The sequence below is a fragment of the Saccostrea cucullata genome, unplaced genomic scaffold, assembly GCF_032062105.1.
Source record: "Saccostrea cucullata isolate Sc308-1 unplaced genomic scaffold, CSIRO_AGI_Scuc_v1 ctg52, whole genome shotgun sequence".
Classification (NCBI taxonomy): Eukaryota; Metazoa; Mollusca; class Bivalvia; order Ostreida; family Ostreidae; genus Saccostrea; species Saccostrea cuccullata.
In genome coordinates, this window is record NW_026931531.1 from 149,053 (window position 1) to 166,102 (window position 17,050).

The following is a 17,050-nucleotide window of genomic DNA, read 5'->3' on the forward strand; positions in this document are numbered from 1 at the left end:
CCCCAATTCTATTCACTTTATTGGTATCGGCGAAATATTGACGTCCTTTTCAAGCGAATAGCGCAGGGTAGCAGCAGGTTATCTGTACTTGCATGTGAAGAACACTGTGCTATCTGGATAGTGGTCTGCTTGAACGTTGATTTTAAAAGCATATATGTAATTAACATGGTTATATTAGTATATCCAACCTCTATCGTATGTCAAGTTGCATTAAAAATTATAATTCACTGAATATTTTATAAAAACTATATGTTTGTTTTCAATATGAATTTGAAACAAAGAAAGTTTCTATATGATTTTTAAAGAATATTTTACAAATGGAATGAAAGAAAATCAGATGTGGCTGATTGTGTATTGGGAACCAAAATGAAAATTTTCTTTGTGAAGTCCAAAAAGAAAATGCTCTGTGAAGTCTAACTTCCTTTGATATATCAATCATAGTAATCGTCCCGGAGCGATTTCTCGTATAACCACCATGCACACTTGTGTATCATCAAAAATGTTTTGCACGACAGAATTCCTTGAAAAATTGTGACCAATATCTGCTGATTAACATAATAAATTATAATAAAAGTAAAAGTAAAGTCATAAAACCCAAAGTACACGTAGTTTAAGTTGTCTGTTAGTTAAAACCTTCTCTCTCCTCTTTTTATATATACTGGGGAGTATGAAACATACATAATTACATATTGGCCTTGAGAGTAATAGTTGGATATCAGTAATTTCCGTTGGCAGAACATGAATTTGAAAAAATGTCACTTCCCCATAGTTGATGCAGTTATACCTTCCGGATCTTGGTTCGTTGGTGTGTATAAAGTATGTCATTGCATATAAATACTGTAAAGAGGAAGCCTATTAAAACAGTCGTGTTTTTATGAAGGCAGAGTGCATTGCTTTTTTCCGCGTTAAACATGGCTATCGCGGTACATCTCCAAGTAAGTGCTCTTTCACATATTTAAACACAAGGAAAGATTGCAGTTTGATGCTTGAATTATTAGATATATATTTTTTTGGTTGTTGTGTTGTCATGTATTTCTGGTTGAATTGAAACAAATATCTTAAAATTTGAAAATTAACGATATAACTTTATTATTAAAACAATCTTTTTATGCGATGATATGACGCGCAAATCGTTTGCTAGAGTATCATGGGCAGGAATCCTAACCTCGGGAGTTTGTTGGAGATTTCTTCACAAATTATATATCGTATTATGCTTATTTGTCTTGTTTACCATAGTAAAAGTCGAGGAAAACTAATTAAGAAATTGTTTCTACACACACAAACGCGCACACAAAATTACCCCAGTATATACCTTATAGTATTAAAGTACATCATACATGCAATATTGAACCACAAAATATATATCTTTTCCTATATTCTATCTTTTACAGAAAATTTATGAAAAGCTTGAATGCATGGAAGAAAAGTTGATAAGAATACTTTCCTTCGAGGAGAAATTGGAAAAGATTTTGAACATCACGGAATTCCTTCGTGGATACCGGCCTTGTAAGGATGGAACTGAAGACAGCTGTCAGAAAAAGAGACACAACTTCAAAGCAAATGGAAAACTGGATTACAACCAACAAAATTTTGAGAAGAAGAAAAGATATATGCCCGGTACTACTTTTTTCACGTTTTAATGTAAAACAATATTGATAATTCTTTCCAATATTACATTTAATAATAAACAAAATATTTCATTTCACCCTCAGATTTCCATGTCAAAGTTTTACAGAAGAACCACAAAGTGCTTGTCAATGAACTGTGTATTCGAGGGCACGTTATTGACGATCTTATTGAAAACGAGGCCATATATCAATCAGATCAGGAAGCCATAATGTCATGCAGCTCTCAGAAGGATCAAATCAGGAATCTTCTGATGTGTCTTTCTCATTACGGCGAGGATAACTTTCTGAAGTTCGTAACCGCGCTAGATTCAGAACGGCCAGATCTCGCCCAAAATCTCCAGAGCGACTACCAAAGACAAAAGTCTGAACATTCAGAGGAGAACGTACCGTGTCTAAGATGCTGCATTTACCATCAAGTGGATATCAAAGACGCGGTTGATGACCTCTATACCGAGGGTCTTGTAGATGAATCATTCTTGCAACGAGCGGTTGGGACCTTTTGTCGTCATGATAGAAAACATCTTTGGAATGAGGTCTTCTCAAAAATGCAATATGCTTCAGCTGAAGATCAAGATAAGTATTGCGAGGCATTGCAAAATGTTATTCAAAGGAAATACATGAGTATTTTTTCTAACTTTTCTGATTTTGACTGTAACGAACACACAGTGAAATGCATTTGTAAAGAAAAACAGAATGCTGAACACATTTCTTCTGACCAAGACAGTTCGGAGCAAACAGCGACTTCGTCAATAGACGCTCGAGAAGCTTCTATGGGAATGGAACAAAGCCAGTTAAAAAAATCCCAACCTTCTAACTCAATCCCCGAAGTTCGCCGTAGACCAAAGCTAAGAAAGAGGCGAAATGGGGATGTCAAAACTAAGAGCAAAACGGCCAATCTTCTTATCGCAAATGTGTTACACCACTGGTACAAAACCTTCCAGCACCAACAAAATAAAGACCAGTCAAGTACAGATTCAAGCTTTGGGCTCAGTGAGGACGCACGGTACCGTTGTTTTATTCGGGGGCATGATGGGAATTTTCAGAAAGCGTGTTTTTGTAAGTACCGAACTGATAGCTGCTTTGCGTCCAGTGAAATGAATTCAACCGATTTTTCCCAGGAATCGAAAGATGAAGATTTAACAACATCTAAATAGAATACATTTCAATGCTCACACATGTACAAGTTCACTTTACTTGCTTTAGACATACATTCTTACAACATGCATAGAAAAATCAGAATTATGTGGTAGTGCGCTTATAATATATACATGAAAAAACAGCACCATAAGTGCCTGCTTTGGTTCTATACATCTATGCATCTGTATACATCGATGCTCGTTAAAAATATCTGCCAGTGTTAGCAAATATATACGAGGGATGATCAAAAAGTTCGCGAACTATCTCTAAATCAACGAAACCACTTCAGATCAGAAAAAAATTGTTGAACGAGGAGAATATTCTTCGTAGCTCATTAAAATTTTGACCAATGCGAGTAAAGCATAGTCGGAAGATGAACTTTATCGCGACCTTTCAATATCCAATCGCAGTAAAGGAAATATTTCTTGTATACTGTTGACATCAGTTGTTGATTTCAATTGCGATGGAAACAAAACTTGCCACTGACTGAATATGACGTCACAATAGAGAGGCGTAAATATTCAAGATCACGACACTTTTTGTGATCAAGCAGCCACGGGTAGGAGAGAGCTATATGCGGACTCCGGACCGTGGCTTGAGACGATGGGTTGTCCAAGTCGTACTCCTTTAACGAACGACTGTTAACTTCATGAAATTTCTAGGAAACGCCTCCGCAGTAGCGTATAATAGGCCTAATTTGTACACAGTTTATTACGACAAAAGACTTCCTAAAAATTCAATCAATGATTAGATTGATCGTTTTCAAGAAGGAAGGCAGATGGTTAAAAATGATATTTTGTAATGTTGCCCAGTGAAAGCAGGTTTGAAAATAGATGCATTTTTAGGTCACCTGAGTAAATTGCTAGGGAGGGGCTAAATAAGTATATGGTGAAAATGCATTATTTCTTTAAAAATTTTCTTCTCTGCTCCTGAGTATTAAATACTAAGTACATAGTTATGATGAGCAAGAGTGCCTCTACCAAAATTGTGAATTTTATGGCCCCAGGGTCAGGGGTTCTGGTGTTAGGGTGGGATTCTATTGATTATATACCCAGCAGGCATTTCAACGTTGATTCAACGTTGAATCAACGTTGCACTTCAACGTTGAATCAACGTTGAATTTTGGTTGCATATGAAAGTTGAGGCAACGTTGAGACATAACGTTGTTTCAACGTCAATTTTCAACGTTGAATAAACGTTGAAAATGGGTTGAACTTTTGGTTGATTTATGGTTGATATTTGGTTGCAAATGAAAGTTGAGGCAACGTTGAAGCTTCAACGTTGTTTCAACGTCAAATATCAACATTGAACAAAAGTGAACATTTGTTGAAATTAGGTTGAGATTTGGTTGAAATTTTCCGGATGTACAAACGTTGATATTTGGTTGAAATCACGTTGCATTCATATTACATTTTGCTTTATTAACAAATACATTTCAAATTCTAATAAAAAATTTTATTCAAGTTGTGTAATATGTATATCAGTTGTAATCAAGTATTATGATTGTGAGAGAATTAATTTTACATGTATTTTTATTCAATCACTGAATCTCAAAAATCACTGCTTGACAAAATTTATATTCCTTGGGAAAAGTGGGTCACAATAATCACATCCAGGTCCTTCAAATTACACGTATGCCTTACACAAAGTGGCAGATCCATTGATTTTAATCACGCATAGAGTTAAGTCCCACGAATGAAAGAAATGAACAGGGGAATCCACCCTCTAAAGCAAAAGCCTATTGATAAAAGAAATAAAGATGTTAAAGCCATTTGTTCGATAAAATGTACGTACACATGTAACACGTTATATCAAATGATAAAAATAAATATACATGAATGATTTAAAAAGTCAGACAAAGGAATATATTCCGGTACTTGGATTTAATTAACATGATTAAAAGAATTAATGTTGCCTTTATGTTAAAATTCGTATGAGTATGCTTTTAAATAATTATTACTAAAGAAAAATGTTATAGACATACATCATGTACATATACATAGTGTACTTACAAAATGTTGCATTCCTTTGTATATATAATTTTCACGGGAGAAGAATCTGATGCAATCAAGGCTGACTATACATTCAATATTCCCTGCATAACTGGTTGATTGAACCATACGGCGAACTACAATCAGTTTAATTGTATAATTTATTAGTATACTAGCTTATATTTCATAACCAAATGAATATCAATAAAACACATAACACAACCAAGGATGTGCATTTCACGCAGATTTCAAATATACTTATAAAACAAGAATTAAATGAGGGACAGATACTAAAAAACTGAATTTCTTAAATTCATGAAAAGGACATAATACTTACTGAGCAGAAGTTGATATTCCAGCCTTAATCCTTGTGTATATAGCTTGAAAAACACATGAAATATGAACAGCAAAGAAACGCACACTTCTTGTCCATCAGTTGAATTCAAATTTTGACCTAGATAAGCTGCAAACAGCTATACTCTGACCAGCAAGAAAATTGCATAACAAGGTTATCCTGACACTGAAACTGACCAACTAAGCGAGAGGCACTCCTTATCTGATACATGTATCTCGAAGGTTTTTGAGGAGTGGATCTTAAGTAATGCAACTTGACTGGGGTTAATTGTCAGTGTGAAAATTCTTATGTTTTTATTTGATTTTTTTTTTATATTTTGTGAAAAGAATGATTATAGAATTAATACACAGAAAACACAATCTAATAAAATAAGCTTTAACACTTCTTAGATTCGCTCTGTATACGTATAATCTGTGCAAGAGTATACGGCACGGATCCATATGAGTCTTAATTTAACAACATTAATTCTGAATAATTATTATTATTACTTTTATAGTAACATGGAATTACAGTGAGATGTTGGATAAAGATGTTAAATTATTTATTAAAAGCTTATATTTGACATATTTTTTAAATATATGTCAAAAAATAGCATTCACAATTTATTGAAACATAATTATAATGAAGTGTTAAATGTATATGCCATGCTTCATTTAAACTCATATTTAAAATTTTATAATGGTAATAGCTATTGGCACAACTCTTTTGAGTAAATCAATTTATAATGCATGCGTTTCATTTATTAAGTATCATTATTATTATATATATAAAATTTTCTAACAATGCATACAGCTTTGTGTATATTGCGAAAAATCGCATGGATTAGAGTTAAATTAGGCACCTTTATATTTTGAACTTAAAAACTAAAGTGCTCAATATTCGTTACCCCTTATTTTTTTCAACGCTAAATTTTCCTAACTTTCCTAAAGTTGAAAATATGTTGCATCTTGCACGTTGTTTCAACGTTGAAATCAAGTCAGTCAACTTTGCATCTTTAAACCTTGTTTTAACTTTACAATATCAGAAAATACTCAACGTTGAAAACATGTTGAATCTTCAACGTTGTTTCAACGTTGAAATATCGACGAACATTCAACGTTGAAAATATGTTGCAGCCTTAACGTTGTTTCAACGTTGAAATATCGACGAACATTCAACGTTGAAAATATGTTACAGCTTCAACGTTGTTTCAACGTTGAAATACCGACGAACATTCAACGTTGAAAATATGTTGCAGCCTCAACGTTGTTTCAACGTTGAAATATCGACGAACATTCAACGTTGAAAATATGTTGCAGCTTCAACGTTGTTTCAACGTTGAAAAAAGGTTGAGGATTCAACGTTGAAACCTCAACGTTGAAACAACGTTGAAATATAGTTGATCAACGTTGCAACCTATATTCCACCTCCTTTCAACGTTGAAACAACGTTGCGTGCCTGCTGGGTATAGTGAAAATACATGATTTCTTTAAAGATCTTCTTCTCTGCCCCTGGATATTAAATTAACTAACTAAGTGCATAGTTATGATGAGCAAGAGTGCCTCTACCAAAATTGTGAATTTTTATGGCCCCAGGGTCAAGGGTTCTGGTGTTTAGGGGGGGGGACTCTATTGATTATAATAGTGAAAATACATGAATTCTTTGAAAATCTTCTTCTCTGCTCCTAGGTATTAAATAAATTAAGTAAGTGCATAGTTATGATGAGCAAGAGTGCCTCAACGTAAATTGTGAATTTTATGGCCGCAGGGTTAATGGTTCTGGTGTTAGGGGGGCTCTATTGATTATAAAGTGAAATACATGAATTGTTTGAAAATCCTCTTCTCTGTTCCTAGGTATTAAATAAACTAACTGAGTGCATAGTTATGATGTGCAAGAGTGTCTCAACCAACATTGTGAATTTTATGGCCCCAGGGTCAAGGGTTCTGGTGGGGGGGGGGGGCTCTATTGATTATATAGTGAAAATACATGAATTGTTTGAAAATCTTCTTCTCTGTCCTTAGGTATTAAATAACTAACTGAGTACATAGTTATGATGAGCAAGAGTGCCTCAACCAAAATTGTGAATTTTATGGCCCTAGGATCAAAATCTATTGATTATATAGTGAAAATACATGAACTGTTTGAAAATCTCTTTCTCTGCTCGTAGGTATTAAATAAACTAACTGAGTGCATAGTTATGATGAGCAAGAGTGCCTCAACCAATATTGTGAATTGAATGGTCCCAGGGTCAGGGGTTTTGGTGTTAGGGCGGGGCTCTATAGAATATATAGTAAAAGTACATGAATTCTTTGAAAATCTTCTTCTCTGCTCCTAGGTATTAAATAAACTAACTGAGTGCATAGTTATGATGACCAAGAGTGCCTCTACCAAAATTGTGAATTTTATGGTCCCAGGGTCAAGGGTTCTGTTGTTAGGGCAGGGCTCGTTTGATTTTATTGAAAATACATGAATTCTTTGAAAATCTTCTTCTCTGGTCCTAGGAATTAAATAAACTAACTAAGTACATAGTTATGATGAGCAAGAATTCCTTTTCTAAAATAATGAATTTTATGGCCCCAGGGTCAGGGGTTCTGGTGTTAGGGCGGGGCTCTATTGATTATATAGTGAAAATACATTAAATTTTTGAATTTTTTTTGTCTGTCTCTGGGTATGAAGCAGACTAAGTACCTATATAGGTATGATGAACAAGGGCCCTAATCTTGCAGAATTGTGAATTTCAAGGGTTCTACTTATATACTGAAAATGAATTAATTTTTGAAATCTGCTCCTTTGTATTTATAAAACATTTATTTATTTTTTTGATAGGCAATTTTAAGGGTGTCTTTTTAAAATTTGTGCAATGTGTGGACCTAGGGTCAGGGGTTTATGTCACAGTGTTAGGGGCACTACTGATTATTGCTGAACATTACTGATTAGTTGGAATGCATTTTTGTTCCCCTACACTGCATATGGGTATTCAGTAACCAAGCTAAGCAACTGCTAAGTGTATTGTTATGATGATCAATGGTGCCTCTTTCAAATTTGTGAATGCCATATAGCATCTGGCTTAAACATGAATCAAATTCAATAACTGGAAAGTTGTTGCATAATGCTCAGGTGACCTATAAGGCCCGTGGGCCTCTTGTTAATTAAGCAATTTGTTTTCAAAGACCTCCAAATTTTACTGTTTGAACTTGAGATTGAATACTGTTCGTTATCTCCATATCCTTCTTCCGACAAAAGTATTGTTCTTGTAATAAAAATTAACGTACATGTAAAGAAATATAAAACTCGGAAAAAAATTTCAGTTTTTGTGACAGAACGCTTCGGAAGGGGTCACGTGATCGCATATAGAAGAACAGAACAAAGGCAGATGTCATTAAATCTAAAATATAATCAATATTGAAACCAAATTGTTTCTTTTTGGAAGTTATTCAATCAGTTCGCGAACTTTTTGATCACCCCTCGTACCCTATCATTGGACCCTATTTTGGCTTACTTGTTTTATACTTATGTTAGGCAAGAAATGTAACCATTGAGTATATTTTGGTGCCATTAGACATGCAAAATGTAAATAGGTCCTATAAGGAAAGTTTTTAAGTTTATTGTGAGTTATTGATGTGTAAATCACACAAGGACTTGCACGTAGGCATTTTTTTCGTAAAGCGCTTGACTATGCAATACATCATGGTCAATTTATATATAGGGCTCACGTTGGGCGTGACTGGTCAACAGGGGATGCTTTCCTCTCCTACGCACCTGATCCCTCCTCTGGAATTCCCAGGGATTCGTGTTTTATGCTGTCTTCATGGATATTTATTTTTAAGAGAATTTTTAAAGATAGATTACTGTTCATTAATTTTCTTAACCTTATACATACTGTAAATAAAAAGGCATAGAAATTCTAAAATAACCATACAAAGGCACTTAAGGCTGTTATAAATTTAAGATTAATTTTACCTGGAGAAGTTATTTGATAGTTTAAAAATAATTGAATAATTATTCAGAATGTCAGATGCAGAAAGATTATCACCGATACATGGTGGGAAATTTCTTGTTCTAATCGTTATGTATTTTTTCATGTTAAACATGGAGAGGACTATCTCCGCATTCTTTACATACATGTATGTGCTATGATTTGATAAATTCTTTAAAAATACATGAAGATTTTGTGAAGTAACAAGTAATGTTATTTTAATATGCATAGAATTGTAAAAATAAGAGCAATTCATTTAAACAGACGCAAATTAGTTTCTCAAAAGGTCTCAGTAATTGCTGTTGATATTTTGTTGCAAAAAAACTTTCACTATTATTCAAATTCATTGCTAATTCGTAATACTTTGCTTTTAAATTTAATTTAACTTAATTAAAAGATAAGTTAAACATTTTATTAAAGGAAAAATAGAAAAAAAGAAAGGATGTTACAATACGGATGTACATACTTATTAAACCTGTAAGATGTTGTATTAGATAGACGACAATGATTCTTTGTGATAAGAATAAGTCAAGTGTTTTTATAATCTTTCTGAAATTAATTCAAGGACAAACCAATATAAATTAGACATACGTGTACATGTATTTCGTTCTCGAATATGAATTTACACATTTGTCTGAAACGATTGGAAATATTGTAATAAACATTTTTTTTTTAAATCAACAGCACTCTTAATGCAATATGAGCTGCATTTTGGAAGAAAAAAATTTTGCTGTTAAAGTATGCTGTTATGATAAATCTGTATATGTAATTTTAACCAGTTTATTTAATTAGACTGAAAAAAAAAAGAATAATTTTGCCTTTCAGAAGAAAGGTTTCTACAAAGGAATGTAATGAATTATATAAGAAATCAATAGGAACATGGTGACAATTATGTAATGTTGCTTCAATCAAAGCATACGACAATGATGTAATTTTGATTCAATCAAAGCATAGTGAATGATAAAGAGATAACGAACAGTAACAGTATTCAAGATCAAAGTCCAAAAAAATCAATACAAAATAGGAGCAGAGCAAACAAGGACCTCCGAAACATCAGAGGTGGGATCAGGTGCCATGGAGGAATGAGCATCCCCTGCTGACCGGTCACACACGCCGTGTGCTCCTTGTCAAAATCGGGAAATGACGGAAAAATCGGTCGTCAATTCAGTGTTTAAATAATGAACTAACAATTAGTATGAAAAACGTCAGTCAGCATTTGACTCAATGAAAATTTGAATTTGCTGACACGTCATTGTATCGACCATGGAACTTACAAAATCATGACTCTAAACGAGACTGCAAATATTTTTCTCATCAACTTGTTTGTCAATAATTTATCTCGTTTAAGAAGTTGCCCATACGTAGAGCATGCTCTTGCATATGCGTCTTCATATGAGTGAAAAATTCTCAAGAGGGACGTAAAACAACAACAATCAATCAATCAAAGCATAATAACAGTTCTTTCGTCGGAAAAATAAAGAATAGAAGTTTATAAATGTTATTTTCTTTCATTTAAATCGTTGATTACAATATAGCAAAGATGCAGCTTATGTTACGTTAAGTAAAACATTTTATAAGTTTTGCTTCTTCGGAATCATACCATTCTCATTCTTCTTTGTATATTGTAAGATAATTGTGATAAAATACATGCATGTTTTAAGCAAATAAAGAAAAAAAACTATTGTGTGGGTTTTTTATTAATGGTTAAAGTATTTTGATGTTGTTTGATTGATTTCTGACAGAATGAAGGCAAGGTATAGACTACTGATTATAAAATAATATATACTAGTAAAACCTCAAAATGGAAGCACGAATGTAGCTGTACTTTCATTCATTATTGAATACAAAGAGATCAGTCTGTATATGTTCCTTCAGATAGCTATTATAAAACTGAACTCTGAATTAGCTTCCTGGTCATTTATTCCAAAGCAAGCAAAAATTGTGTGTGCAGATGACATATTTTACTAAGAAAAATTAAACATATAAGATAATAATAAATGCAAATAACTATTGTATATCAAGAAAAAGCTTGTATTTTCAAACCTTTTTATACCAGCATATCATAGAAAAAATAATGTTAAATCAGGTGTTTTATTTTACATTTTAACAGTCTTCATTGTTTGTCTATTGCAAACAAGAAGTAAAAATCTGAAGTGAGATCAGGTGCCGTGGAGGAGTGAACATCCCTTGCCGACCGGCCACGACCGCCGCGTGTCACCTGTTATGATCGTGAAAACCGGAAAATAGGCAGATAATTTAGCGTGTTAATAATGGCTCAACAATTTGTATGAAAAACATCAATCAGTTTTGATTTAACTAAATAGAGATTTTGCTGACGAGATTTTTTATCAACCATCAAGCATGCTAAATGACTTTAAACGAGACCATGGATATCCGTGTTTCATTAACTTCAAGAATTTTTATAGATTTTTTGTTGGAAAATAATTAGAAAAAAGTTTTATACAATAATATTATTTTATCTAATAATTAGATTTTAAAAACTGATTAAAAGATTATTCAATTTTAAGCACACGCTTTTAGTAAAGATGTGAATTCTTAATAAAGCTGTTTGATTTTGTATTAAGTACGGTGATTTTCATTATCTTATAAAAATCTTTTTAAAAGCCTAAAATTAATTGATGAACAAACACTTTAAATTAAACATGCAAATATGTTGTACTCAAATATAAATGTTTACACCTGTCTGGAATGGTTGGAAATATTGAAATAAACATTTTCAAAAGATCAAAAGCAATTTTAAAAAAAAAGTTTTCACTCAGTTTTGCTTTTTTTGAATCACCCTTATTTTAAGGTTATAGGCATTGAGTAAAGTTCGTACAATGTAAAAGCTATTGCAAAGTTGTAGGTAAGTCGACCTTTAAAGTTGGCTTTTTGTCTTTTTCGAGTTTAAAGATGTCAATTTCAACGTTGATTTTGGTTTTTATACATACGTTTATTTGAGCTTTTCTTACCTTTTCTATAGTTTTTCTTTCATTCAATGTTATCAACTTTATTGCAAACTTATTACACCGAAATAAATGTTTTAGCAATTTCCCTATACATGACAATTCTCATGTAAATTTTGAATTGACTGCCACATAGTAAATTTAAAACATAATGATACAAGGCAATATATTTCAACTTGATAATTTAAGGTCATTCTATATCCATGTAAGTATATTGAGATACACGAATAATGTAAATAATCATGATTGTGGGCTTGTGGCACTGTCGGATCGACTTTGCATGGTTTTTGGAATTGACTTTGTTTTGTAAGCAATGTTCATGTATTTTTTTATTTTGAAAACTTTGTCTTTTTTTGACAGTTGATTCTTTGATATTTTTTAAAATGTTAAATGGTGCACTTATTTCATTAGTTTTAATTATATCCCATTGTATAGGGATATTTCAGAGGGAATACTCTAGTACAGCTGTATGCATGCGGAATACATAACAATACGTTCATTAATTAAGTTTGGGTATCCCAGTTTATCTATGAGTATAAGCATCAAATTGTTGAAACATCGACAAAGAACATGTACATGCATTAATAAAAATTGTATGATTTGATGCATGATATTGTTCTGTTATCATATGCAGTGTACATGTACATTTGGTAGAATGCTGTACTTCAGTATACATAATCAAAATAATGTCGCCATGAAACTGCAAATAAATGCTTTATTTAGAATTAGGAAAGAAAATGATTTTTCACTTAATACTGATATTAATTAACTTTATAAAAATACGCCGAGAGGTCGATCTATGTTAAAAGAAGAGTTTGTTTATATATTTCTTTAATTGATTAGACATATAGTACTCTAACCCCCCGTTCACACATAGACACCGCTTCTACTACGATCAAAGCGTGGCCAAAAGCGTAGCCGATCGTGTCAAATCGCAGGAGAAACGTCGTGGAGTCGTCATAAGCGTAGTATGATCGCAGTAGGGTCTTCATCGGAGAGCTCTAGGCTCTCACCACGCTTATTTTGAACATGTTCAAAACAAGCGTAGCGGGATCGTGGCCAACAAGAATCGGGGTTAAGTCGTAAAAAGAGCGTAGTAGAAGCGCCGCAATCGTACAAGCAGCGCGGAAGCATAGTAGAGAGACCTTCGTGATCGTAGTAAAAGCTCCGTAAGAGCGTAGGAACTTACCAAGTACGCTCATACAACGCTCCTTCTACGTTCAAACTACGTTCTCACTACGATCTCTCTACGTTCCTGAAGATCCTACAAAGACCTACAATGACCTTACGCCGATCATATCACGACCTAGTAGAAATGAGTTTGTTCTTATAGCGCTGATATTTGACCAGTCATCATCTATAAACTACATGTAAAGGGTGACACTATACTTAATGATAATTTGCCACTGAGACTTTTCACATCTTGTTACAGTTACAATTGAAAATGCCCGTAAAACATGTCGTAAAGCCCGCAAAAAAAAAAAAAAAAAAAAAAAAAAAAACTGCGGTCGCAAGATATGTATCATCGCTAAAATAGTACTACAAAAATCTGCGGTTGCAAGATATATTTACATCATCGCCAAAATCGTACTAGAAGCGTAATGCAATCTTAATATGTTCGGCAACACCGTAGCGACATAGCGGTACGGTCATAAAGGTCTGTGTAGCGTCGTAGTATGGTCTTCAGTGTCGTAGTGGCAACGTAGCGTAAACGCAGTAAACACGGCTGCTTGTCGGCAACGGTCTGCGTAACATCGTAGTAGAAGCGTGTTAGCAGCGCGTTTGACGTAGGGACATCGTAGTGCGGTCGTAACGAAGACCATAATTTGCCAAATTGCTCTATTTAGACGCCGATCGGCTGCGATCTGCCCCGATCCAAAAAATTTTCAGATCGTGGCTTGATCGGGATGATCGTAGAGTCGCAGCTCTGTGTGAACGGGGGGTAAAGAAGATATTAAAGGGATACGAAAGTTTCCTATTTATCTATGTAGTATTTCAAGACCTGATCTCTTGAATATTAATTTTTATTCTGTATCAACCAACGGACTTTAATATATTTCTGAGGAAGAATTTATTCAAACCCTTCCGAATGAGGAGAAAAAAATGTAGCTTTAAATTAATCGACAACATTAATCAATTGAGAAAATCATTATAATTATATTATAAGATTGAGGGGCAATATGAAAACCATGTATCCTTCTGTATTAAATAATCCAGAGTTGAAAAAAGAATTAGATAGATAACATGATCAGTACGTACTGGTCCCTGCTGAAAAAGCAGGTAACAAAATACTAGTAGTCCTTGTTTGAAGGCTCATTTTATAAATTGTAGTTAAGAAGAACAAAAGTTTAATTCTACATGTGCTTATTCAACTTAGCTGCTTTTTTTCAAATGAAAGTGGAACTTGTAAATTTACTTACCTTGTCATTGGTCATTTGCCAAATTATATATATTATAAAATGTATTTATATTATAAAAACGACATTCTGATTGTACTCTGAAGTTGACATCGAAAAAATGCTTGGGTTTCTTATTGACAATATATGTTTAGTTTTTGGGGACCTGCAGGTCTTCCAACTACATATTGGAATTCTCGTGGGTACCAATTGTGCCCCATTATTAGCAGTTTTCTTTTTGTATTCATATGAAGCAGAATTTATCCAAAATCTTATACGTGAAAAGAAGAAATCACTTGTTGTAGCCTTCAACTCAAGATTTAGATTTATCGACGACGTATTGTGAATTAACAATGATTATTTCCATTTTTATGCCGATACGATATGTTCTGGTGAGCTTGAGAAAAAAAGATACTACAGAGTCTGATACAACTGTTTCATATTTAGATATTTTACTTGAAACCAAGCTCTATGATAAAAGTGAAGACAAACTTTTCAATCGTCAACATCCCTTGCTTTATGGATCTTTATCATTTGCATTTGGGGTTTATATCTCTCTGTTCATTCGATACGCAATAGCATGCTCTACGAATGAAGATTTCTATATGGAGGTACATTATTGACAAACAAGTTGATAAAACAAGAGTATCAGCAGTCTCGTTTAAAGTCATCATTTCTTAAGTTCTATGGTCGATGCAATGACATTGCAGCAAGTTCAATTTATTGTTGAGTCAAATGCTGACAGACGTTTTTCATACTTATTGTTAAACCATTATTTACACACTGAATTGACGATTGATTTTTCCGTTTTTTCTGACAAAAAGCACACGTCGGGTTTTGATCGGTCAGCAGGGTATGCTCACTCCTCCATGGCACCTGATCCAAACGTTGATGCTTTAGAGGTCCTAGTGTGCTGTGCTCCAAAATTTGTATCGTTTAATGGGCAGTGAGCTTGAACATTATTTCATAGAGGGTTAATTTAACAATCTAAATATAATGTGCCCTCTCGATGATAAATTGCATTGTATCGATCTTATAATTTACGACTTAAGATGAGACTACTGTTATTTTCTTGTATCATCTACTTACTTTCATCACTTACCTCGTTTTAAAAATTGTTCATACGTAGCTCATGCTCTTGCTTATCGAATAAGCTAAGAGATATAAAACCCGAATGCAGGTTATAAAGGTATATTGCTACATGTAAAGAATGTTGACGATTGAAAAATTTAAATCATCAGGTTTATCATTAAGGCTGGTTGTTAAATCATCATTAACTTATTTTTCTAGTAAAATATCCAAATATGAAACAGATGCGTCATGCTCTGTGATATCTTTTATTTTGAGCTCACTGGGATATACCGTGTCGACATAAGAATGGAAATAAATATCCTACTAATATTTTAGACAGATAATCCGTGCGTATTTGAAGAACGTACTATTCCATCCCATTAAAAACAAAATCACTGATAACAATAGAGAGTAAACAAAAGTGAAGAGCCGGGTGTGTTCAGTTCTAATATGTTACGCCCTTCTATTGATTTTTAGAGTTTCACATTTGTTTGTTTTTATAAGAAGCAACGGTGTTGTGTATTGGATTGTAACGTTTGTGTGTTTTCTGAGCCAAGTATGTTATTAGTACAACTAGTACACAAAATATAAATTATATCATTTGAAAAAAAAATGTTATAATAAGTTTTTGGTCCATTGTTAACAATTACAACCTTGTTGTTATATTGTTAATGAAATGGAGAAGATGCCCGTTGTCCTATCCAATCCGATTTTCTGAAATAAAGCAAGTTTACAATAAGTGACTTAGCTCCACAAAGAAGTGATAATTTTTGAATGAATCAAATGTAAGTATAGAACATCGAAATTAAAATTGGAAAATTTTACATTTTTCTTGAGAAGTTTAATAAAATGCCACGTGAAGCGTTGTTGTTGTTCTATTTTAAAACTGGAGGAAAATTTGAGGAATTCAATTCTAGCTTATTTTCAATTTATACTGTGATAATAATTTCTAAGAATAAAAAAGTTATTAGTATAAAGTTATTATTATTTTTTGTATTTTTTTTACAAAATATTTTTTTCACAGCAGATGAAGATATACAGAAGTTGTAAACAAAATATAAAATGCCATAAGAAATAAGCCTTAAAATATTCCCCAAAAATCAATATATTGTTGACGTTTTAATTTAATGGAAACTATACTTATGCATATGTATGTTGTTGACTTCACGTACATATTTTGTTTAAAATTGAAAAAAAATGTACGGAAAATCGTAAAAGGATATAGGATAATTGGAATTTCTTAACCCGAAAAGTGCTTATTTTCAATATATAAAATTTAGCCGGCTTTTGATATAATTTATGTGCATATATACACTATACGCATTGAAGAAATGTAAAACTATGGAAAAACTCAACAGCGCACAACTTGCTCCCAGCACTTTTCAAAATAGTAGGGACAATAAAGTTATTATTATTTACGTTTTTGTATAAAAGTGCTTGAATTATAAGAGACCTAATAGTTATCAATTAAATAAGACTGTGAACTATTGATAAATGCATTCAAAAATATTAATCAATTATAGTCATATCATGCTTACTTAGATTTAATTT

General features: G+C 33.0%; 1 protein-coding gene across 1 annotated transcript; it reads left to right on the forward strand.

Annotated features, from left to right (window-relative positions):
- The first annotated feature begins 779 nt into the window (after positions 1-779).
- LOC134232903 (uncharacterized) lies at positions 780-2,813 on the forward strand. Its single transcript, XM_062714897.1, has 3 exons — positions 780-935; positions 1,392-1,617; positions 1,713-2,813. The coding sequence occupies exons 1-3, from the start codon at positions 912-914 to the stop codon at positions 2,780-2,782; spliced, it is 1,320 nt and encodes a 439-aa protein (XP_062570881.1). The 5' UTR covers positions 780-911; the 3' UTR covers positions 2,783-2,813.
- Positions 2,814-17,050: the final 14,237 nt, after the last annotated feature.